Genomic DNA, 23547 nt, shown 5'->3' with positions numbered 1-23547 from the left:
TTCATAATAAAATTATATTTAACAATTACAAGAATAATTTAACAGTTAAAATATTAATATTTTATTAAAATTACAAATTTAATTAGTTATAAAATATTATTTTATAAATTAATCATATATTATTTAACCAAATTAATATTTAAATAATTATTATAGCGGTAGGTCACTAGTCAGTCTATAATATTATAAGTTAATAATTATTTTGATGGGCCTCAAGAGGCAAAAAAGGCCCAGATTATACCCACTGCCAGATCCATCTGCACTTTAGAAAAAAAAAAAAAAAATTAATTTTCTATTATTTTAGTATAAGAGTGCAATAATTTTATTTTTTCTAACTATTTTAGTTATTTTTTTTCTTAAAAAAAGAACCCCTTTTAGTTATAGTTTTAGTGCGGATGATGTCATTAATTAAATAAGAAAAATAAGTGAAAATGACTTTAAATATCAAATGATTAAATTAAAATAAAAATAAAATTTTTAGAATAAAAAAATCTCAATCCCATTATAAATACTAACCCTAACCTGTGACTCATCAGTTCACATTTATTCACTCGGAACAAACTCACACCCACCACCTCACTGGTTTTCACATCAAGGAAAAACTAGAGGAGAAAAAAAAAAAAAAGAAATTCTGCTATTGAGGAGCGAAATCAAGCTTTTTCTTCTGTATAAAAATGGCTGCCACACTTTCTACAAGTGTCAGTGCACCGGCTGAGTTCTACTTCGATGAAAAATGGAAGCTTTCGAAGAAGGAAGGATCGTCGAAAAGCTGCCGATCATCGTCTTCGTTGATGAAGAATTCATCGCAGAGGAGGTGTTCTTTCACCAGGAAGTGTGCCAGGTTGGTCAAGGAACAGAGAGCTCGGTTCTATATCATGAGGAGATGCATAACGATGCTTATCTGCTGGAGAGATTACAGCGATTCTTGAAGAGAAAGTGGAGGAAAAGTGAAGGAAAATTTACAGAGGGTAAATGGAAAGAAAGTTGAAGGAGGAAAAAGGTTTCCTCTGTTTTTTGGTTACCGGATCATCTCTTGTTTCCTTTTAAGAGATCTTTTTTGGGTTTGTCTCGGGAGAAAATACAAAAGGAAAAGTACAAACCCAGGTAGGATTTTTTTTTTTCTCGGCATCCAAACAGGAAGAAGAAAAGGGAAAGCAGGAGGAGGAAAAGGAACATCTATATATATACGTGTACATAAATATTTGATTTCTTTGTTTTATTTTTCTTTACCTTTTTTTTTCTTCTTCTGTCTTGATAGATTGTTTTCCTTAGTTTTGATTTTGAGGAAGCTATAAATCTCCATTGAAGGAGAAAGGAGATGTTAATTAGTGTAATATTTTATATAATGTGATAGATAATGAAAATCAAAAACCAAAAATATTTTCCTTTCAAATTTTTTTTCTGGATCTGTTCAAGGTTTGATCTTTTTGAATCATTGAATTGATGTGAATTTCTGTTTTTTGAGATCTCCACTTTCTGTGTAACTTGTGTGTGGAATAGAGAAAGAGAGAGAGAGAGATTCCATTCAACTGTAGCAGCTGAGCTCAGTATGGATCTGGGTGAGCTATGGCTGACAAGTTATTGGTTTTTTAATTCATTTTTTAAATCAAATCATAGAGGTTGAATTCAGTTATATAAATCTATATGTATATATGCGCGTATAATTATATATGCACATTTTTTTTTTTTTATATATTATATAGTGATTTGTTTTGGTTGAAATGGGTTTATTTATTTTTTTATAATTTTAGTCTCTTTGTATGCTCTAAAGGACAAATAAAAACGTCATTTTTAAGATTGAAGTCTTAATTTTGATAATCTAAACAAAGGTTTAAATTGATATAATAAGAATACGAATATAATAGCAATTAGGAGGTATAAAGGGATTAAAGGGTATCTTGACAAAAATATAATTTAAAATGACATTTTAGAATCTTTAAATTTAATCATCATTTTCATTATTAATTAAATTGTACATTCAATAAATAGCTTAAAAGAATTTTAATGCCGGTCAAAATCATCTTTATAATATACTTAATTTTGAGTTGAATTAGATAATTCAATAGTCTAAAATTAAAACCTTATCTTCCCATATTGTGCATGATTCACGTAACAATAAAATCTTATCCAATTGTGAAAAAATTAGAGAAAAACAAAAATAATATTATTATTAATATAATGGTAATTAGAAGTAAATAAATTGAGAGTAAATTGGGCACGGGTTACAATATATAAATGACGACATATTGAGTTTTGACCAAATGTGGACATCACTTGGACCTTACATGCCATTTTATCGTTTGTTGTTGATAGTAATATCACTATCAAATTCTTTTTTCAAGCATGTGACCACTAACTCAATTTTAATTTAATTCATATAATTTATGTCTATTTATCACATATATATATATATAGTTAAATATCAGTATTAAAATTATTAAAAAAATAAATAATAAATTAAAATTGAGAAATTTGGGATCACAAAGCATTAAATTGAATTTTACCTTTTTTTTTTTATTCAAGCAATAAATTATTAGTTTTAAAAAATTGTAAATCATATAGTGAATCAAACCGAATTGCCTAAATTGATTTTCATTTTTATTTAATAATTTTGGGTGAAGAACAATAAATAAAATTAAATAATTAAAATTTTCAAGTTCATTGTATATGTGAGAATTTTTGTCAAATTAAAATTTTATTGTAATTTTTTGCAAGACGTTATCACTTAACCATCCCATATTGGTATGTGCATTTTGTTTTGCCATAAAAGCCATGGAACATAATAATTATGTACACCCTCACTTTTGTGTGTTATATATATATGTTTGCATGCCATATTAATTTGTCAATACAATATATAAGATTGACAAAAGTGGTCAACAATTTAATTTTGAGCTGGTCAAAATTAATCATCTTGATTCGGCACATTGATGATAATATTGTCAATTTATGTGTTTTTTGAGGCTCAAAATCCACTTAACAAACTTTTTGTTGATTGAAATTATAAATTATGATAACGTGGTGTTTAATTATAGAAACCATTCAAGGACATGGGGTCAGTGTATATATACACATATATTAATTTATTAAACAAATTTGAAAAAAAAAAAAAGAAAAATTCATATCTAATGCAAGTAGATATATACTTGGCCAAAAAAAAATATTTATTATTATTATTTAGTAAAATTATGCAAGTATTAAATCACTCTAAATTTATTATGTACATTAATTCAATTGGTAAATGATATTCTATTTTTCTTTAATATTTATTTTATACCCCATAAATATATAATTGACAACACCCTTTTAAAATGCATTTCAATCTTATGCAAAATGTGCTAAAATTAATCAAATCAAAGGTCTTGTGGACTCCCATGTGATGTTACAAGACAAACAATCTTTAGTTATATCACATTTCTAATCTCTATTTTTTCCTTATCAATTTTTGTTTGTATTAATTGACATATCAAATTCAAAACTTCCCCCACATGCACTTTGAATTCTATTGTTATCTAACAAATCACATCTATTTAGTATGGTCAGATCTTTGTGGAATTTAAATGATATATTGTTTTGTCGTGATTTTATTATATTTACATAATTCGAGAGATGGGTTAATTTCTTTTTCTTTTTTTTTTTTGTAAGTAAATAATAATTATAATTCCACTCTTACCCATATTAATTTGAATAAAAAATAGTAAATTTTTTTAATGTATCGAACACAATTAAAAATAATTTTAATTTTATAATATTTATGCTGATATCATATCGATATCACTATTTAAAATATTCTCGTCCCATCTATGTTTATAAAATATACTTTAACTAATAAAGTATTAATATTATATTACTTAAGCGTGAATATTTAAAGGCAACATAAATTGCTTTGTATAATTAATAATAGCACATTATGTTTGCTCGTTGAATGTTGCGGGCTATTACCCTAGTCGGTCAACGAAGTTAACTTGGCTTTTATTGACATTTTCTTATTGCTTTTTGTTTTTTCCTTTCCACTTTCTAGGCAATCAAACAAACATCACTTGATATAAAACACTAGATTAGGGTTTTGAATTCTAATGATTGGGATTTTAGCTTGGCGTGCTAAAGTAGACCCCAATCAAATCATACAATAAATAATTATTAAAATAATAATAATAAATTAAAAGGGTTCAATCAAGGAACTTTAGTAAGGATTTGGCCTACACCTAAATAGGGTTAAAAGGATTAAAAGTGAAAACATAGCATTCCCCACAAATCTTAACCCACTATTTAATTTCATGATTAAAAATCTTAATAGATATGATCTTCACTAATCTAATTTTGACTTATTAGTCATACGTAATTATCCATTAGATTTGCTCAATAATAATTATATATCAAAGTATTTTGGTGCATTATAACTTATACCCATGTTTATCTTGTAATATTTTTTTATTAAAAAGTTAATTTTAGCCTTCTAAAAATAATTTTATCTTAATCAATATATTTAGAACAGCATTAACATTTAATGTGTAATAGGATCATCTTCTAAAAATGGTTTTGCATTAGATGGAAGTGAATAAATTTGAAATAATCCACTTTGGCTATTATTACATTTTTATCCAACTACGTCCCTTCCCCTGCATATAAGTTTTTCATATTTTATATACCTTACCGTTCATAGATTATTATCGATTTTTATATATTTGAAAATCCCAAACGGGTTGAAGAAGAGATAAATAGTATATAATAAAATATATTTACAATTAACCCACTCAAGAGGAACACTTGAGAAATAAGAAAATAATTTGGAAACTAATAATTACACGTGCTTTTGAGGGAAGATTCTCTGTGTGGGGTCCATGCACTAATCCCAAAGTAATTTCTTTCTTAAAATAAAAAGACAAAATTTCAAGGCAACACTGAGGGTCCCGACCGGTCAACGGTCACATCACAGCCACGCATGCGACCAAGCGTGACCAACTAGCAGCGTGATGGACGGTCGTGATCATCCCATACTTTGCTCTGATCTGATTGGTTGATCGCCGGACAATCATGGAAACAACTGGATTTACGTTGCCCCCATCCTCTTTCGTGAACCGTTGCTCAAATGAAAAAAAAAAAAAAAAAAAGAAGGGACCCACAATCACGAGGGGTTCTGATTTGGTGCTTTTTCATGTTTAGGTGGGCCCCAAACTAGGAGATCAAATCTCTCCCTATGTAACAAAAATTCACATTTATTATATTTCATTTACATGCAAAAAATTTCATCTCCTACCTAAAAGAGTTAAATTCTTACACCATCTACTTTTGGTTCAAATACAATTCAAATTTTTAAATTTTGTCATAATAAATTTTTATTGCTATCACCATATCTATTAGTGTTAAACAGATATTCACGTAATGTATTAACATTAATATTAAAATTTAAAAATATTATCAATAAATATAAATTATAAAAAATTAATCAAAAAAATATAAAACTTGAAGTTAAAATAATAAAATTTATAATTTTTTGTTTTCTCTAAATATGGCATTTAGTTTTTGGTCCAACTAGTTTTTCATTGAGCATTTTTACATTTACATTTAAGAAATTTGAATGTGAACTATATTAACAATATTATTGGATCATAAATTTTTCAAAAATAAAAATAAAATGTTAATTTTTAAAGTAATAAATTATATATTTAATTCATAAATATAAGAAATATCTGATGTATATATTTATCTTTTGGTACACTCATTACTACATACATACATATCGTAATAATGCATAAGGCCGACATGGTATAGGTGCAATTTTTTTTTTTTTTATATATATGTTGTGAAAAATCACAAGTATTTATCGAGATGTCAAAATTTTAATATAATATTTTCATATCTATATGTATATAAATACATTGCACTTGGATTGCATAATATTTTGTATTGAAGCCAAATAGGTCGACCCCTTCTTTTGTTACATGACATATGACGAGGGCCCTATTTTAGAACTAATTTTGGCATATTTAAAATTTCATAAAATATTCAATGATTGCATTGGATAAAAAAATAAATTTTGAATTTAATCAATTTTAAGATATTTTGGAGTCTATACATTTAAATCAATTTTATTTTTTTTAACAATAAGAGTTAATTTTTGTACATTAAAATTAAGTGTATTCTCAAAACAATCTTAATAACATGCTTAATCACCTTAGTGTTGTAATATATTTGAAATTTAATTACATACTACGTGTATCATAGAAACAAAATATTTTGCACAAAACTGCCTTCGAAACACGGGGAGGACTCAGTTAGCCCACTACGCCATCAGAGATTGAATTAGAACTTGGACCTCCACTTGAGAAAAGATCACTGTATAATTCGCTTTTGATTAACTAGCTTGGCTCGCATCCGACCATGGGACACCCTTCAAGTCCATATGAACTATTTTCGGAGCATAGCCAATAACTATGAATCAGCCACTATTGTAACATCCAAAAATTTTATTATTATTTTTATGAATATTATTTTTTGTTTTATTTTAAATTTTTATAAATTTCAAATGAAATAAATGATTATTTAAGTAACAATATATGGTTTTAATTTAGTTTAATTTAATTAAATAGAAATAAAAATAATAATAATGATAAAAATAGGTAAACATATTTTTGGAGTTCAATTGAAAATAATTTTGAGAAAAATGGGTGAAAATTCGGATTCTGATGGTGTTTTTGAAAAGAAAATCAGAAACTGGAGTTCAAAACGTAATTTAGAAAAAAATTACGCCACGTCAGTAGCCCCGGCCAACTAGAACACGCCGCGTGGCAGAGACGCTGACGTGGGAGGCCACGCGGAACGGAGCCACGTGGGCGATCCGCGTGTGCGCGATCGGACGGCTGAGATCTGTTCTCGCGCGCACGGACGACCCAGATTGCACGCGTGCGGACGGTCCAGATTGAATCACGCACGGATAGCCCAGATCACATCGCGATGGACGGTCCATATTCATTTTCAATTTTAATGGCGATCGGACGGTTCAGATTAAATCATGATGGACGGCTAAGATTAAAATGAGAATGTTATAAATAATCCCATCCACACCCAACCCCAAACCCTAGCCGCCAGAGCCCTCGCCAGAGAAGACAACCCAGCCACCGGAGGAACCGACCGCTGCCACCCGTCGCCGCACTAGAGCATTTTACGGCTGCCAAACGAAGTAAAAATTTTTCTTTTGGCTCGAATTTCGATGCTAAACCTATCTGTGGCCAAATCGGAGCCAAACCACCGGCCAATTGGCCGGAAAACGCCGCCAAAGCCCAGCGGTGCTGTCGCGAGTTTTTTCAATTTTTGCATTCGATGAGGTTCTTCTCGATTCTCGTTCGATATAATTTTTACACCACTGTGACCACCATCATTTTCTTTACAGGTTGACCGGAGTAAAATACCAAATCGCGACTTGCGCCGGAGGAGCCGCCACACCCGAGAGCTCCGACGCCGGTAAGTTTCGATTTTTTGAGTTTTTTTGGCCCACCGAGGGCCTTACGTGTGTTTTCTCGCAGGAACTGGTGCTAGTTTAGCTGAATTCGGCCGGAAACGGTCGAAAATAGCCAACTCGAGGCGGATCACCGCTGCGGGTGGCTGCGCCGTCGCCGAAGCATGGCGAAGCCGCCGTGTTGGAATTTTTGAAATTGGCCAAGTAGGCCCCGGGTCTGATTTGGAATTTTTTTTGAGGACATGTGTAGGGTTTTATTATTGATAAATGAATTTGTTATAAATTATACTTTATTGGTCGTTTTTGTTTTTTACCAACCTTTACTTCTGTGACAGTCAGATAGTATGACGTCTTTACTGGGTTAGTATAGTTTATTCCTTACTTAACCATTTCAGATCAGGAGAACTTGGTTCCCGAGCCCGTTCCGCAAGAAGACGGCGAGTAGATGCCTAAAGATTTTATAGTTTTCCTTATAGTATTCATTTCTACTATTTACTTTACTTAACTTATTCTTTCATATGTTTAATACATTTTGGTTATTATGTAAAGAATGTTAATTATAATATTTTATTTCGCTTCCACACTTAAAATTTTTATATATATACATTTTCTTTTAATTTTTAAAATTGTTACAGCTATTCTATTAGGTTCTCAAAAGCAAGTGAAGTGCTTTGCTGCTCATTTTACCATAAAGGAAGACTAGCAAAGGAGTGAAGGAGTTATGGGCTTTCTTGGCTCAAGAGAATCTTCTTTCCCTACCATTAATCTTTTACATATATAATGCTTTGTAGGTAATAACTTATACCATAATATCCTGGCAAAATCTTAAAGTGGTGATAAAGCTACGTACATATCTCATATCATAAATATATATAAATATAATTTATAATAAATGGGCTGAAAAGATGGAATAATTTTAGTTTCTTAATTCACTTTTGACCATTAATCATTGTTAATAATCGAGAAAAGAAATCTCTTTTTATTTTTTGATTCCATCATGCATTGACGTGATAGTTAATATTGCCACTGTTTTTGTATTTTTCTTTCACTAAAATTATGATATTCTTTCAATTAAAATATAAATACTAAGTTTAAAATTTATCTTTGAGCATATTGTAACTTATGTTATAAGTTTCAAAAGTGCTCTTAAATTAATTTTTTTAACAAAATTATTTTTAATTAAATATTATTTGGTGTTTGATATAGAATAGTTGTAAAAAGTATTGTCATTTTAAAAAATTATAAATTTTGTGATTTAGTAAAATTAACTTTTAAAATTTAAAATATAAATTTTTAACAAAAATCAATATCATTTTTTAAAATTTATATATTGTAACTTTTAACTTTAAACCTATAAAAAATATATATATATAAAATACTTTACATTTTACTTATCTAGTTGTAAAATATAAAATTTACAGTCAAGAACCATATCATAATTCATACATCATACATAATTATAACTTTGCTATAATAATGAATTAACCTACTCTTAACACCATATGGTATTAGACAAATTTATATATAGATAACCAGTGTAAGACTTGAGAAGATTTCTTTAGGCTAAATTTGTATCACATGTAAACTACTCCATTTGAAAACTCTAATTTGCTTTGTTGGTTTGAGTATAAGGTTCAATATTTCCTCTAATATATGAATCTTCAACCTCTACTCTCATACATCAATCCTTCCCATAATATCATTTCTTTTAGTCTATCAATATTAGTTGACTTTTTTATTAACAATTTTTAAATTGTAAAAATTAGTTTTTTTTTTTTAAAAAAAATATTAATATTTCAATATTTTGTATAAATTATTATTATAATATTAATTTATTTTTTTTTTAAAAAAATTGAGCTTCATTTAGATTTTAATTTAATGAAATAAAAATAAAAGTACAATGAAAATTTTATGTAATTTCAAATTATTTACGCTTATGATCTATTCCTTTAACATGTAATAGTTCAATAATTATGAAGTTTAATTTGTTAATATATGAAGTATGTAAATTATAATTATTTTTTACATGTCAAGTAATTAAAAATAAAATAAAAATATACATAAAATATTTGTTAAAATATTTAGTCGTCGTCAAACTCATTCTGAGAGAAAAAAATTATAAAAAAGAAATTAAAAAAAGCCCAATGGATCGGAGAATAATTACTAGTGGGCTGAATAATAGCCCATAAGATCAAACAAACTTCGGTTGATTCTCCACGCGCTTGCATGCGCGCGTGATATCATCGTCTCCATTTATCTCCCAAATACAAGTTCTCTCCAGCTGAGCAACCATCTCGAAAAGCATATGGCCACCGATACGGAACGCAATTTCTCGCGATATCCCGTTCCCGGTTCAACCCGATTTCTTCGTTTCGGCTTGGTGCCTTTAGTCTCGACGTTGAATCAGGTGAGTTCGAATTCAATTTCAGTCCTTAATGATCTTTTGCTTTTTTCTTTTTTCAAAATTTCAAAGCACTAAGTAGAGAATGGTAGAGGGTAGGGAGTAGATTTGAAAGTAATCGTTTTTTAAAAGTATTTTTTAGGGTTTTGTTCCGTCTGTTTTCATAATTCTAGGGTTTATTCTGCAATAGTTTGTGCTAAATTAATGATTGAGATTTAAGGGTTATTGAGATCTTGTCTTTATATCACCTTAACTGTAAGATTTCTGCTGTTTTTTCTTATTTTAGGATTGGGCAAATTTTCGAATTGTGAATTTATTAACCTAGGAATGTTGAAACTTGGTAAACTAATATTTGTTTATTTATTTTAGTTATTACTTAACCTTATTACATTTCTGGGAAACCAAGTAGATGGGTATTAGTGGTGTTGGAGTCTCATGAAGTTTTCTATATGAATCTGAAATGTAATTCGCCATCGTTTTAGCAATTAGTTGTTCACTAATGCTACACTTACAAACAATCTCACCTGCAAAAGGCAAATTACTCATTAATTGCATTGGCAAGCAATTGGCGTGGGTTTAATTGAGTTGGGAGTGGGTATTGAAACTTAAAGAATAGAAAGAAGAATTCGAATTTTGAAATTGTAGTTGTACTGTCTTTTTTTTTTATTATCTGTTTTTGCAGCAGAAGATGCTGTTCATTTCTATACAAGAAGGAAAGGAAGAAGCACGTAAAATATAACAGAAAATTAGTGCTAATATGAGGCCTGCGTGCTAAACAAAGTAACGGTCCTACGTGGCAAAACAAATTAACAGAACTAACAATATCAATTAATCACCAATAAAAAATTAATGTATTGTATTAGACCCCCGCAAGCTGGGAAGAGTTAAATATTGAAAATTCCCAGCTTTGATAACAGCAGATAAATTGAGGAGTACGCAAGGTTTTGGTGAAGAAATCTGCAAGCTGTTGAGATGAAGAAATAGGCACTAATCGTATAAGATTTTGTTGAACTTTTTTATGAATGAAATGACAATCAATCTCAATATATTTAGTTCTTTCGTGAAAAACAGATTGTAGGCAATCTTCATGGCAGATTGATTATCACAGAATAACAATACAGCAACAGGTGGAATAATATGCAAGTTATTAAGAAGAAATGATAACCATTGAATTTCACAAGCTATGACAGCCATAGCGCGATACTCTGCTTCAGTAGAAGACTTAGCAATGGTAGTTCGCTTTTTAGGCTTCCATGAAATAAGAGCATCACCAAAGAAAATACAAAAACTAGTGATGGATTTGCGAGGAAGAGGACATTGAGCCCAATCAGAGTCAGAAAATGCTTGCAGCTGGTAGGTAGATGAAGAAGAAAATAATAAGCCTTGACCAGGAGCTAGTTTGAGGTAACGCAGAATCCTGTGGACAGTAGTTAGGTATGCTGTGGTGGGAGTATCCATGTGTTGAGAAACTTGTTGTACAACAAAAGATAAATCTGGCATAGTATTGGTTAAATATAATAGTTTGCCAACTAATTGGCGATAAGCAGTAGCATCAATTGAGGAAGTAGATTCAGTGGAAGTTGAAGAATCATTAACAACCGGAGTTGAGATTGGTTTGCAACCCAGAAAATCAGCTTCTGCAAGGATTTCAAGGGCATATTTACGTTGGCAAATGTGAATTCCAGAATGAAAATGAACAATTTCAAAGCCAAGGAAATATTTGAGTGCGCCAAAATCTTTGATGCTGAAGGATGTATGGAGAAAAACTTTAATATCTGAAAGAGCTGTCATGTTATCACTAGCCAAAATAATGTTATCTACGCACACCAAAAGAACAAGAAAAGAATTGGTGGAATGCTTGACAAAACAAGATGAATCAGCAGGAACATGAACAAATCCCTATTGTAGTAAAGCTGAAGATAGTTTGACATACCATTGGTGACTAGCTTGTTTAAGTCCATAAAGGGACTTTTTGAGTTTGCAAACCTGATGGGAAGAGGAAACGAAACTAGGTGGAGGAAGCATATAAACTTCTTCATCAAGGTCACCATGCAAAAATGCATTATTAATATCCAATTGATGTAGAAACCATCCTTTAACAGCAGCAATAACAAAGAATGTTCTAATAGTTGTCATTTTGGCAATAAGAGAGAATGTTTCTCTATAATCATGTCCAGATTATTGCGCAAAGTCTTTGGCAACGAGCCTAACTTTATACTGTTCAACAGATCCGTCAGCTTTATGTTTGACCTTAAATACCCATTTGCAGCCAATAGGATGTTTTCCAGGAGGTAGAGAAGTGAGATCCCAAGTGTTGTTAGCTTCAAGAGCTTTTAATTCAACTTGCATAGTAGCACGCCAATGTGAGTGTTTAACAGTCTCAGAATAAGTTGTAGGCTCACTGGATACAGTAATAGCAAGAACAAAAGCCTTATGTGAAGTAGATAAATTAGAATAAGAAAGTACTTGAGAAAGAGTGGTGAGGTGAGCTTGTACATGAAGAATCTGTGTCTCTTTGATCTGTGAAATCATGAGTAGCCTGAGCAGCCTCTTTATTGATCAATTGACAATGGTAATCACGAAGGGACGAAGGAGCATGTCTGGTTCTAATAGAACGTCGAAGAGAAACAGGTTGTGGAGGAGGATTACAATATGAAGGTGAGAAAATATTAGAAGGAGAAGAAGTAACAGAAGGAGAAGAAGTAACAGAAGGAGAAGAAGAAAAAAATTCCAAAGATTGATATGGAACAAGATAAACAAAAGAAGTATCTGAAGATGGAGGATAAGGAAAGTGTTTCTCATAAAAAATCACATTTCTTGAAACTATAATTTTCTTGGTATGCAAATCCAGAACTCTATAACCTTTGGTGTCAGGTTTGTAACCCAAGAAATTATCCTTAATGGCTTTGGGAGAAAACTTGGATCTGTTATGTGATAGTGTAGAAATAAAACAAAGACAGCCAAAAACTGTTATATGAGATAAATCTGGTGGAGATTGATGTAATAATTCATAAGGAGTCTTGTTATTTATAATGGGAGATGAGGTACGATTGATTAAGTGTATAGCATGAGTAATAAAGAAGGGCCAATATGAAGCAGGTGGATGACTTTGAAATTTCAAAGCACGAGCCATATTAAAAAGATGTTGATGTTTGCGTTCTGCTAAGCCATTCTGTTGAGGTGTCTCGACACATGAAGTATGGTGTATTATACCATGAAGATTGTAGAAATCAATCATAAAAAACTCAGAACCATTATCACTTCTAATAGACTGAACTTTAGAACAAAATTGAGTGGAAACCAAGGTACAAAAGTTTTGTAATAACTGTCTTATTTCAAATTTACAGTGCATAAAGAAAATCCAGGTAAAACGGCTGAAGTCATCTACAATAATGAGAAAATATCTATAACCAGAGATAGAATTCTCAGTAGGACCCCAAATATCTATGTAAATTAACGCAAAATAATATATACTACTTGTAGTACTCAAGGGAAAAGACAAACGCTTTTATTTGGCCACATAATAATATCACAAACAAAATTGGGAGGAGTAGAAATCCCTGAATGAGATTGTAGAAGTTGTTGGAGTCTAGGAGTGGATAGATGCCCCATGCGATAATGCCATAATTCAAAAGATGTGGTAGACAGGGATGAAACATGATTGACAACTGGTGTAGGTGAAGAACATGTCAAGGATAAAGACCATCTCTATGCTCAGCTAGCCCAATCATTTTCCACGATCGAAGAGCCTGTATGAAACATTGATGATTAAGGAAAACAAAGCAATAGTCAATAGTTGATATAAGTTTTTGAACTGATAATAAATTGAAGGTAAACTGTGGAACAGAGAGAACTAGAGTAAGTGTGAGATCTTGTGAAATGTGAATAACTCCAATGTGACTAACTGGAAGAGTAAGATCCTTAGGTAATTTAACAAAAAAATTAGTGACAGGAGTATTAGAAGTAAAGAGACTTAATGAAGAAGTAGTATGATCCGTTGCTCCAGAATTAATGATCCACTCCTCAATACTAGAATGCTTTGATGTACTTACTGAAAAAATGTTATTAGTGATTGGCATACTAGCTTTTGGTGGAGGCAAAGTAGCGGGTTGAGATGTGTTAATAATTGAAACTGTAGCAACAGTGGGTTGATTATGATGCTAAATGAGACTCTAACAATTGTTGGTATTGCTCCTTGGTAAATGGCATAAGTGTCTGATCTGGCTGGTTGTTGGAAGCAAAGATATTATTAGCATCATATTGTTCATTTGAATGATCAACATCAACAGAAGTAGGATCTCCAAGGGCTGAATCATGAACCTGCACTTGATTAGCCTTGGCAAAATCTGCATTTCTAGAGTTTCTTGACTGATAACCTGATGGATAACTGTGCCTCTTATAACACTTTTCTTCAGTGTGATTATGAAATCCACAATAAGTACACAGAGCTTTCTTAGAATCAGTATTAAATGGTCGATGGAATGTTGGTTTATTGAATGTATTTGGTGGTGAATTCTGATTTGAAAATTGTGGTTTAGATGTAAAATTGGTAGGGGCATTTGAGGACAAAAAGGAGGTCTACATGAGTTGAAAGATCCATTAGCAAAAGCCATTGGTTCACCAGAAGGAGTAGGAAGCAATGGTATAGCAACTTGTCACTCATGTTGAACAGCTAGAGCGAAAGTTTTGTTAAGTGCAGGTAGTGGATCCATAAGTAAAATTTGAGAATGAACAGTTAAAAAATTCTTATTCAAATCTCTTAGAAATTTAATAATCTGATCTGATTCTATATATTTCTTAAAAACATCGAATGCTCTACACTTATAAAGAGTTTCACAAGAACAAATAGGGATAGGTCACAAGTTCATCAACTCATCCCAAAGAATTTTCAATTGATTAAAATAATCTGTAACTGACAATTCACCTTAATGAAATCCATGAATCTCTTGCTGTAAATCTGAAATGCGAAGAGAATCTCCTTGGGCAAATCGTTCCCTTAAATCATTACAAACATCTGTTGCAGTGTCTAGCCAAATAATACTTTGTGCAATAGATGGAGAAACAGAGTGCATCAACCATTATAAAACCATGGTGTTGCAATGCTGCCAAATCGAATAAAGAGAATCATCTTTTTCAGGTGCTGGAATGCTTCCATCTACAAAATTGAGTTTGTTCTTTGACGGAAGAGCCATCTTCATAGATCTACACTATGAATGGTAACTAGATCCAGGGAAAACTGGTGAAACTAAAATTAGGGATGGGTTTTCATTTGAATGCAGATAATAAGGACTAGAAAGAGATTTTTCTGATTTGGAAGTCATTGAACTAGGAGTTGCCGTTTAAGATAGCTAAAAGAAGAATAGAATGCTGTTTGGTAGAAGAAAAATAAAACAGAGGAGAAATCAAAGAGGAAGAAAATTATTTTGCTATGATTCCATATTGAAACTAAAGAATAGAAAGAAGAATTCGAATTTTGAAATTGTAGTTGTACGCTTTTTTTTTTATTATTTGTTTTTACAGCAGAAGCTGCTGTTCATTTATATACAAGAAGGAAAGGAAGAAGTGCATAAATATAACAGAAAATTAGTGTTAACATGAGGCCTGCGTGCTAAACAAAGTAACGGTCCTATGTGGCAAAACAAATTAACAGAATTAACAATATCAATTAATCACCAACAAAAAATTAATGTATTGTATTAGTGGGGTCTGCTTAACCTTGTTATATTGGTCTGTACCCTATTTACGGGTTTTTTAAATCGGGTTGGCAAGCATGTGGGTGAGTTTAATTGTTAATTCTAATTGTTTTCGTTTTCTTTGATTTCTTCTGCTCATTTACTTCATTTTATAGGTGCTCTTGGGAAACCAGGGCTTTTGAAAATTTTCGAGCTATGAGTGATATGATTGATTTGACTGGTGATGGAGGTGTTGTCAAGACGATCTTGAAGCATGCCAAAGCTGATGCAATTGCTCCTTCCAAGGACCTTCCTCTTGTCGATGGTATGCAATTTGCAGCTTATGCTCGATTGAATTTACTAAGTTTAAGTGTGCTAGAGAATTCTGAATAGTTTATTGAAAATGAGCTTTGTAGCCAGATAATTTGTTTGATCGTGTATGCATCAGATTCTGTTGATCAATTTGTTGGCTTTTGTTGTTCCTCATGTTTTTATCATTTAGTTCATATGTTCCTTGATAGATTTGCGAATGCTTTCCATTGTTTGTAAAAGAGATAGAAGGTAGCTTTAACTTTGTAATGGCTTAGAAGAGGATAGATTTGCATATGCTTTCGATATATTAAACAAGGCAGAGAAGGTAGTTTTGACTCTATAACAGCTTAGAAAAGAAGATAATTTCTTAGAAAATGAAAATTTTCAAATCAACGGGGGTTGGTGTTTGGTGTTTGGGCTGATATGTTAGAGAACCCCATCCTTCGCCAGCATGGACGAGAAGTGGCTGATTTTCCCTCATGTTTTTTTGTGTTCTTGTCTATTTCAGTTGGATGACAAACATTTTTCACCTGTCCACAAATCTTTTAGGTCGATGATTATTCAATTTTTTTATGCGTGATGGCAGTTCACTATGAAGGTACTCTTGCTGAAACTGGTGAAATTTTCGATACTACACGTGAGGATAATACTGTATTTTCGTTTGAAGTTGGAAAGGGCTCTGTAATTCAGGCCTGGGACATTGCATTAAGAACCATGAAGGTGAGAACACTCTTCCTAAAATGTTCTTTTACAGTGTGCTTGGTTCAACTTGCATCCAATTTATAGTGTTATTTTCATATTAAGCTTATTATGCACAATCATTGATGTTAACTTCCCAATTTTTATTCCTGGTTATTGGTCCTTCTGCCAGGTGGGGGAGGTTGCAAAAGTAACTTGCAAGCCAGAATATGCATATGGCAGTATGGGGTCTCCACCGGATATACCTCCAGAGTATGCTATTCATTCTTTATATTTAGATATACCGAGTCTCCATGTATGATAAAAGTTAAATAGGTACTGGGACTGCTAGATTTGTACTGCCCGTTTCATTAAGGCTTTTTGCTATTAAAACTAGGAAAGGCAAGGTATGCACAAACTTTGCTGGTAACTGGAGTGGGTTGGAGGAAAACTTGTGGACTCATTAAACACTGCTAAAATTGCAGCCATGGGATACTGGCAATGCTGCTCTTCCATCAATTGTTTAGATGAGTATCTTGGGGGACTACAGTTGGATCTTCTTATCTCATGTGACCCCACTTGCTACTCATTTTTAGTAACATGGTAGTGAAATCCCATGTAATAGAGACACTTAGAAGTTAGAACCACACACCTGAGAACATATCTGTTGTCAATGTACCTCATTACACCAACAATTTTTATACCCAACATAGATTGACATTTACTAAATAAATCATGAATCATTGTAAAAGTCAAGGCAGATTTGATGAAAACTACGAGTAATACTGGCAATTGGTTCTTTCACTTGCATCATTTTGGAAGATTGGCTGCCCGTAATTGTTAGGAGCTACGCCTGTGCCATTAATTGATTATTTGATTTGCACTCCCCCTTTTCAGCCCACGGTAACTGCTTTGTATAGGAAGCAGTGCTGATTACTTATTGCCTGAAAAGAATTGGGACACACCACCAGACGCAAAACTGTAAGGTTCTTGCCATCGCCAATCTCACCTCTTCTCACATATAGGCATAGCAATGTGAGAGATCTAGGAACAAAACATACCTGTGTCAGCAGTAGTGATGGTGCTCTCAGTGTCTCCAATTTGACTGTAGTTCACCTTGATCATCTTCGTCGCTTTGGATCCAGACAAATCCCATTCAAGCGTATGATTCCATGGCAGGCCTTTCATGTACCAGTTTCATCTTATCCTTGTCAAGCCCCGTCTTTTCTTGACCCTGGTGCTCTTTATACGGTTTGAGGAACAGTTCAATTGCTGTTGAAATAACTGCAAGTAGCTATATTTTGTTCCTGTTTGAGACTTTCAATGGCCCAATCTGCTGAACTTGAGTTGAAAATAAAATTGAAACTATTATTCTCATTTTAACTTTATTTACATTTTCTTCTTTTTATTTCAAAAAAAAAATTACAGTTTCTTATTCCATGCAATTAATATTTTGAATCAAGCGAAGGATTACTAACACTATTTGATGCAGTGCAACGCTTATGTTCGAGGTCGAGTTAGTAGCTTGCAAACCACGGAAGGGTTCTAGTCTCAGTAGCGTTTCGGAGGAGAGAGCTAGACTGGAGTAAGTTGCTGTTTTCATTCTGGATTTCCATCTTCAATTGCTGTATAAAATGTTACGGTTCATCCTATTTTCAGCTTGTATATCACCATAACCTAAACTGAATTGTTGAATATCTGTTTGGCAAACTTAAAACCAGAGAGCTGAAGAAACAGAGGGAGCTGGCTGCGGCTGCCAAGGAGGAAGAAAAGAAGAAGAGAGAAGAAGCCAAAGCTGCTGCTGCAGCCCGCATTCAAGCCAAGTTAGAATCCAAGAAAGGTCAAGGGAAGGGAAAAGGAAAAGCAAAATAATATGCCCTTGTATCACATTTTATGTCTTATAATTTGGATAGGTACGTGAAACTGTTTTGAAGTTTATGTCATAAAAATAATAATACTATCAATAGACTTATGACAAGCTATAGTCCCGATGATACATTTATCTGGACTCTTAGTCTTTCCGCCTAATTTGACACTACTGCTAATTTGATCTTTATAAATTTTTTATAATTTCATGATTACTGATTTTATTTTATTTTTGCATTATACAAAATATTTTTTTTAAGATAAAATATTTTGACAGTGTCTGAATATTTAACGTCAGTATACAAAAGATTTTAAGTTACAATCGAATCAAAATAAAATCAGATGGTTTAAACTTGTTATAAAGGAAGATGGTTGCAGCAAAAATAACATAGATCACTTTTCCGTTGTTAGGTCATATTTGTTTCCCTAAAATGATGATATCCTTGGCTACAATCATCAAAGGTCGTTCCAGGGCAAATCAATGGGAACGAAGTGCTGTTAGGTAGGGCAGAAAATCGATGAGGATGATTGAATAATCAGTAGTTGGGCATTTCTTTCATGGTAAATCATTACAAGTTAAAAGCATTTTATGCTCATCAATGCTCGTGGTGGGTTTTACATTGTTTTGTATACATAAGTTCATGCCAGTCTTTTAGACCATGAAAGAAGCATCCGCGCCAGCTTGCTCTGTTTCATGCCACCCTGATCCGGCTCTGAACTTACAAACAGGGCATGTTCCCTGTTGTCGCAGCCACGGATCAATGCAATTTGCATGGAACTGCAACAACCAGACCCCAAAATTAGACACGTAAGGCTGAAATAGTAAGATATTCAATCCTCATATGGGCAGGCACCCACAGATTCATGCACCACATCTGCACCCTATGCACGCTAGTGGAGATATCCTTACTAGAACTAAGGCTTAGTCCAGAGAAAATAAAGCAATTATGCAACCTTTCACATTTCGTTTGGTCAAAGAGCAAAAATTTGTTCACTGCTAGGACAGAACAAACCTGATGCAAGCAAGGCAAGCTACGGACAAGTTCTCCCACGTTAACTTGCTCCAAGCATACACTGCAAGTCAATTCATCCTCTGCACTCTTCATACTCCCTACTGTAACTGCGGTATCCTGCTTCTTTTGCTGAAGAATACAACTTAGTAAAATTCCATTCTCAAATTATGGAACAAATATATGATATAGCTAAACACTTTATCAGTTGAAGCTGATCCTTGTTATTCAGTTATTTGTAACGAGAAAAAAGAGGAAACAGCTAGTACCTCAGCTGAGCTTGAAGATGATCCCTGTAGCACTGACGAAGAGCTGCTACCAAGAAAAGTCGAGTCATCAATGAATGTGATTTATCAAAATCTCAACATAGAAGAAGAATGTTCATTACCAAAACTAGTATTGAAGAGCAAACATTATTTCATTTACATCCCACATAGAAGAAGAATGTTCATTACCAAAAACTAGCATTGCAGAGCAAACATTAGTTTCATTTACATCCCCTTCTTGTTTTAAGTGAGAAACAAAACTGTCATTTGTTGCTAGTATTGAAAAGACAAAGCTATCCAGTCTCTTCTAAATTTCTTTACACCATCTACTTCCTTCTCTCCCTCTCCAATATAATTTTACATGATTTCTCAAAACTCATGGCATCTTTGCAATAATATTACAATGAGATGGTGGTGAAATTAAAAAATACACAGAAAAGACTACTTGCAGAGTGTGGCTGAAAGATATTTGCATACATTTTATATTTTGGCAAGCTTCATACATTGGGAACTGAAAGCTGGGAGAAGTCATATACAATAAGTAAATGATGACTTATTTAACATAAGAGAAAAAGAAGGAAACAAAGGAATAATGATACCCAGAAAACATGAGGAAAATATTTGCTTGGCGAATGTGAAAAATTAAGACTGAGCATCGATAATTTATTAATGCTGCTTATAACAAGACAAAAGGGGAAAATATACAAAGGTATCTTTCTAAAGGGCAATAAAATTTCAAAAAGCATCCTTAAATTCATTTATTCAGTTGTTTATGCCACAGACAGAATCTTGAAGCATCTATAAACTGATAAATAAAATATTGCACACACCTCTGAGGACCAGTGACCTTGTATTTATGAACTGGAAGGGCATTTATCTCTTCCTCACTCATTGAAGCAGTTGTAGGGACATTATCAGAATCAAGTGCCCTCAGAGTCTCATAATCTGCAGACAGAAAACTATTATATGTGAAGAAGCACACTTTACAAGGACACAAAATTAGTTAAAAATAAATTGTTAAAAATGGTCAAATTCAAAATGGAACGCTATCATATGTTCATCTCTGAAACTGATTATCAGATTCTATATAGACAAGTTTTATTATAAATGCTCACCCAGCTCATCGAATTCCCTGTCCAGCAAAGCAAGCTGGAGCCTGAGCCCTTGCAAACGCCCTCGAGTTGCAAGTGCAATCGATGGTGGCATATGCAACCGCAATTCAGTATGACCAAGAAGGCCACTAGCTGCCGCAGCATGGGCTTGTGCCTGAGCTTGAAGTTGTTGACAAGTTGCATACATCCTCAGGGAGGTTGCCATTAAGAAGACCCCAAGCACAAGCCATAGCTACACATATGAATTCGTATCAGCACAACTAGAAAGCTATTTAAAACATTTAAACCTTGGATTTGCAAGCCAGTAAGCTAAAATACTTTATATACATCATAACTGAAAGAAGTACCAGAAAGTGTTTTTCTTTTTAAAGAAGAAAGTACCAGAAAGTTAGGGGACATCTGGTGTGAGTTAAGTATCATGAATAACAACAGAACTGTGCATCCATCAAAAAAAGTAAGTATCAGAAAGTCAAAAATATTCAACAAAAATAATATATGAAAATGTCTTCTAAGAAAAATATGAAAAATAAAAGATTAAGAAGTAGAAGTTTCATTACCTGTGACAAGAAAAGCAAGAGAGTTGGAATTAACAGGGCGGGCTGCATGGACACGCTGATGGAATTAAGACCAAAATGCATTTATCAGTACCTTTTCATGCAACCATGCATATCTTATGTAAAAATCCTAATTTAGACATAACAATACACAAGGCAAAGAGGAGTATCAAGCACTAGCAACACACCATAGCACGCCGTTCTGGAATAAATCCTGAAAATCCATTTTCTAAATCTGCTCTTGTCCCACGGAAGACAAAACTCATGATTATACAAGAACCTGGTTACAACAAGATCAGGAATAGGGGCACTGAAATAACACCTACGATATAGCCTTCGTACTCTGCAAAAGTTTCAAAAAACATATACCCTTAGGAAGCCAGCTGAAATCAATCTTATATAGGGGAATGTACTGCATATTAAAGGTCTAATAGGTTTTCTGAACAAGCTAGCTGACATCATTCATAAGTGTTCCAAACAAAAACAAAATAGCAACTTTCTTCAAAAAATTAAATTCATTATTTTTTCTTCGGGTTCAGTAACCATTTGATTAATAATGTCTATAAGGTGCTTTAATTAAACTAATTCTAACAATCTCGTAAAAGAGAAAAGAGGTAAGAAGGTTTACTTCTAGAAAACAAAATTCAAGAGCATAACTGGGAATTACGTTCATTCAGCCTGCTGGTAGGCTTATTATTATGTTTCTAGGAGAAAAAAAAAAAGAGAATTTAGAAGAACCACAAATTCTTCCCCAACTATGATGTTATTTTTCTCCACGTTTTCCCTCATATGAGTTTCAGTGATTAATCCAGATCAAATAACAATCAATTATTAGTATTGTCAACTTGGTGGTACTCAGACAAGCAGCCTTCCTATTGCAAGACACGGTAGCTTTAAAACTAATTGTAGGAGGACAACTTGACTTTGGTAGCAACTGATGCAGGGCAGGTTGACCCTTAATACAATTAGGACAGGATAGAGGATAGACATTTAGGGAGGGAAAACAATGAGAAAGAACAAAACTAGTGATTCAAGCAATTCTAAAGCCAATCTAATCCAGCATTCTCTCTGTCACAACCAAATAATGAAAATATCAAAAGTCAAAACTAATTAGGAAAAAATCAAAGTTTTTTTTATCTTAATCAAACTCAGAAATCCCAAGTTTAAGTAATATTTGCCAAATGACAATAAATTTACTGGTTTATTACATAATTACCACATACGAAATTCCTGACACAAAATCTTTCACTTTAGCTTATTTTCATTCTGCATTAATTTCACTGTGTAAGATGAATACTATAAACCAACCACCAGATAGTTTTCCTCTCTGAGTGAAAAATGAAAGAAAACTCATTTTAACTTAAAACAAAATCACCAATAGCTAAAGCTATCAACAACTTTCCACACAATACTAACAAATCATCTTAACGGCTACATCACCATCTTCTTACTGGGCACCTCCCAATTTCTCTAGTTCGAAATACTGTATTATTAGAGGACCACATACCCTAAACAAAACCTAACTAATAAGTGAACATTTGCACATGCACAAGAGCACATTCAGGAAACTGGTACAAATAAGAGCTTACAGTCCACATGCCCGTGTCTATACTCATAAAGCATGATCAGTTTCACGAAAAGAGTATATTCTGATCAAATTGCACATGTAAATATATACGTATATATAGATATGTATATCTGGGAAAGGTAAATAGGATTTGCACACATATGTACCCAAAATTTATACACAGCCAGAATGCTAAATCCTAATTGATTGCAGCCAAACATTAGAGCCAACATTAAGTAAATGAGCCTCGTTCGAATTCACACAGGAAATTTACATTACAAACATATGCACAATAATGACGACGACGCCGACATCGAAACCCTAATAAGGATATTATTCACAACCAAAACAGGTTTACAGGAATTCACAAATCTTCTAAAGAAACGAAGTGCAAATGCATTAGAATCTTCCATTAGGAGATCTATAGCCATCATGAATCCAGATATAGAATAGCAATAGATGAACGAAAGTGATAAGGAGGACTTACAAAACAGATAGAAAAAACGACAGATCGAATTCCACGAACTGAGCAAGCAATGGAGTGCGTAGCAGACAGAGGAAGAAAAATTTCTTTCGGTTAAAGGTGAATGGAGACGACGACTTGAGTGGGGGGCGGGGTGAGTTGACTCGAACCGCGTTCGCACTTGCCTGGC

The 23547-nt window shown here is 32.8% G+C and overlaps 3 protein-coding genes across 3 annotated transcripts; 2 read left to right on the top strand and 1 right to left on the bottom strand.

The window, feature by feature from the left end:
- Positions 1-529: 529 nt before the first annotated feature.
- On the top strand, positions 530-1393 carry LOC110824165 (small polypeptide DEVIL 11-like). The gene has a single exon (XM_022054728.2). It carries the CDS (start codon positions 675-677, stop codon positions 927-929), a length of 255 nt encoding a protein of 84 aa, XP_021910420.1. The 5' UTR covers positions 530-674; the 3' UTR covers positions 930-1393.
- An 8333-nt stretch (positions 1394-9726) lies between these two features.
- On the top strand, positions 9727-18597 carry LOC110824189 (FKBP-like peptidyl-prolyl cis-trans isomerase family protein). The gene is made up of 6 exons (XM_088212912.1): positions 9727-9863; positions 15706-15854; positions 16428-16561; positions 16713-16792; positions 18012-18104; positions 18241-18597. Exons 2-6 carry the CDS (start codon positions 15746-15748, stop codon positions 18389-18391), a joined length of 567 nt encoding a protein of 188 aa, XP_088069038.1. The 5' UTR covers positions 9727-9863; positions 15706-15745; the 3' UTR covers positions 18392-18597.
- A 313-nt stretch (positions 18598-18910) lies between these two features.
- SDIR1 (RING/U-box superfamily protein) lies at positions 18911-23547 on the bottom strand. The gene is made up of 9 exons (XM_022054824.2): positions 23382-23547; positions 21516-21670; positions 21331-21385; positions 21155-21207; positions 20777-21005; positions 20492-20606; positions 19665-19707; positions 19399-19527; positions 18911-19163 (listed from the first exon to the last, which is right to left on the bottom strand). The coding sequence occupies exons 2-9, from the start codon at positions 21591-21593 to the stop codon at positions 19038-19040; spliced, it is 828 nt and encodes a 275-aa protein (XP_021910516.1). The 5' UTR covers positions 21594-21670; positions 23382-23547; the 3' UTR covers positions 18911-19037.

The sequence above is a fragment of the Carica papaya genome, chromosome 2 (genome assembly GCF_054855325.1).
Source record: "Carica papaya isolate Zhongbai chromosome 2, ASM5485532v1, whole genome shotgun sequence".
Lineage (NCBI taxonomy): Eukaryota > Viridiplantae > Streptophyta > Magnoliopsida > Brassicales > Caricaceae > Carica > Carica papaya.
This window is presented reverse-complemented; position numbering and strand designations above follow the sequence as displayed.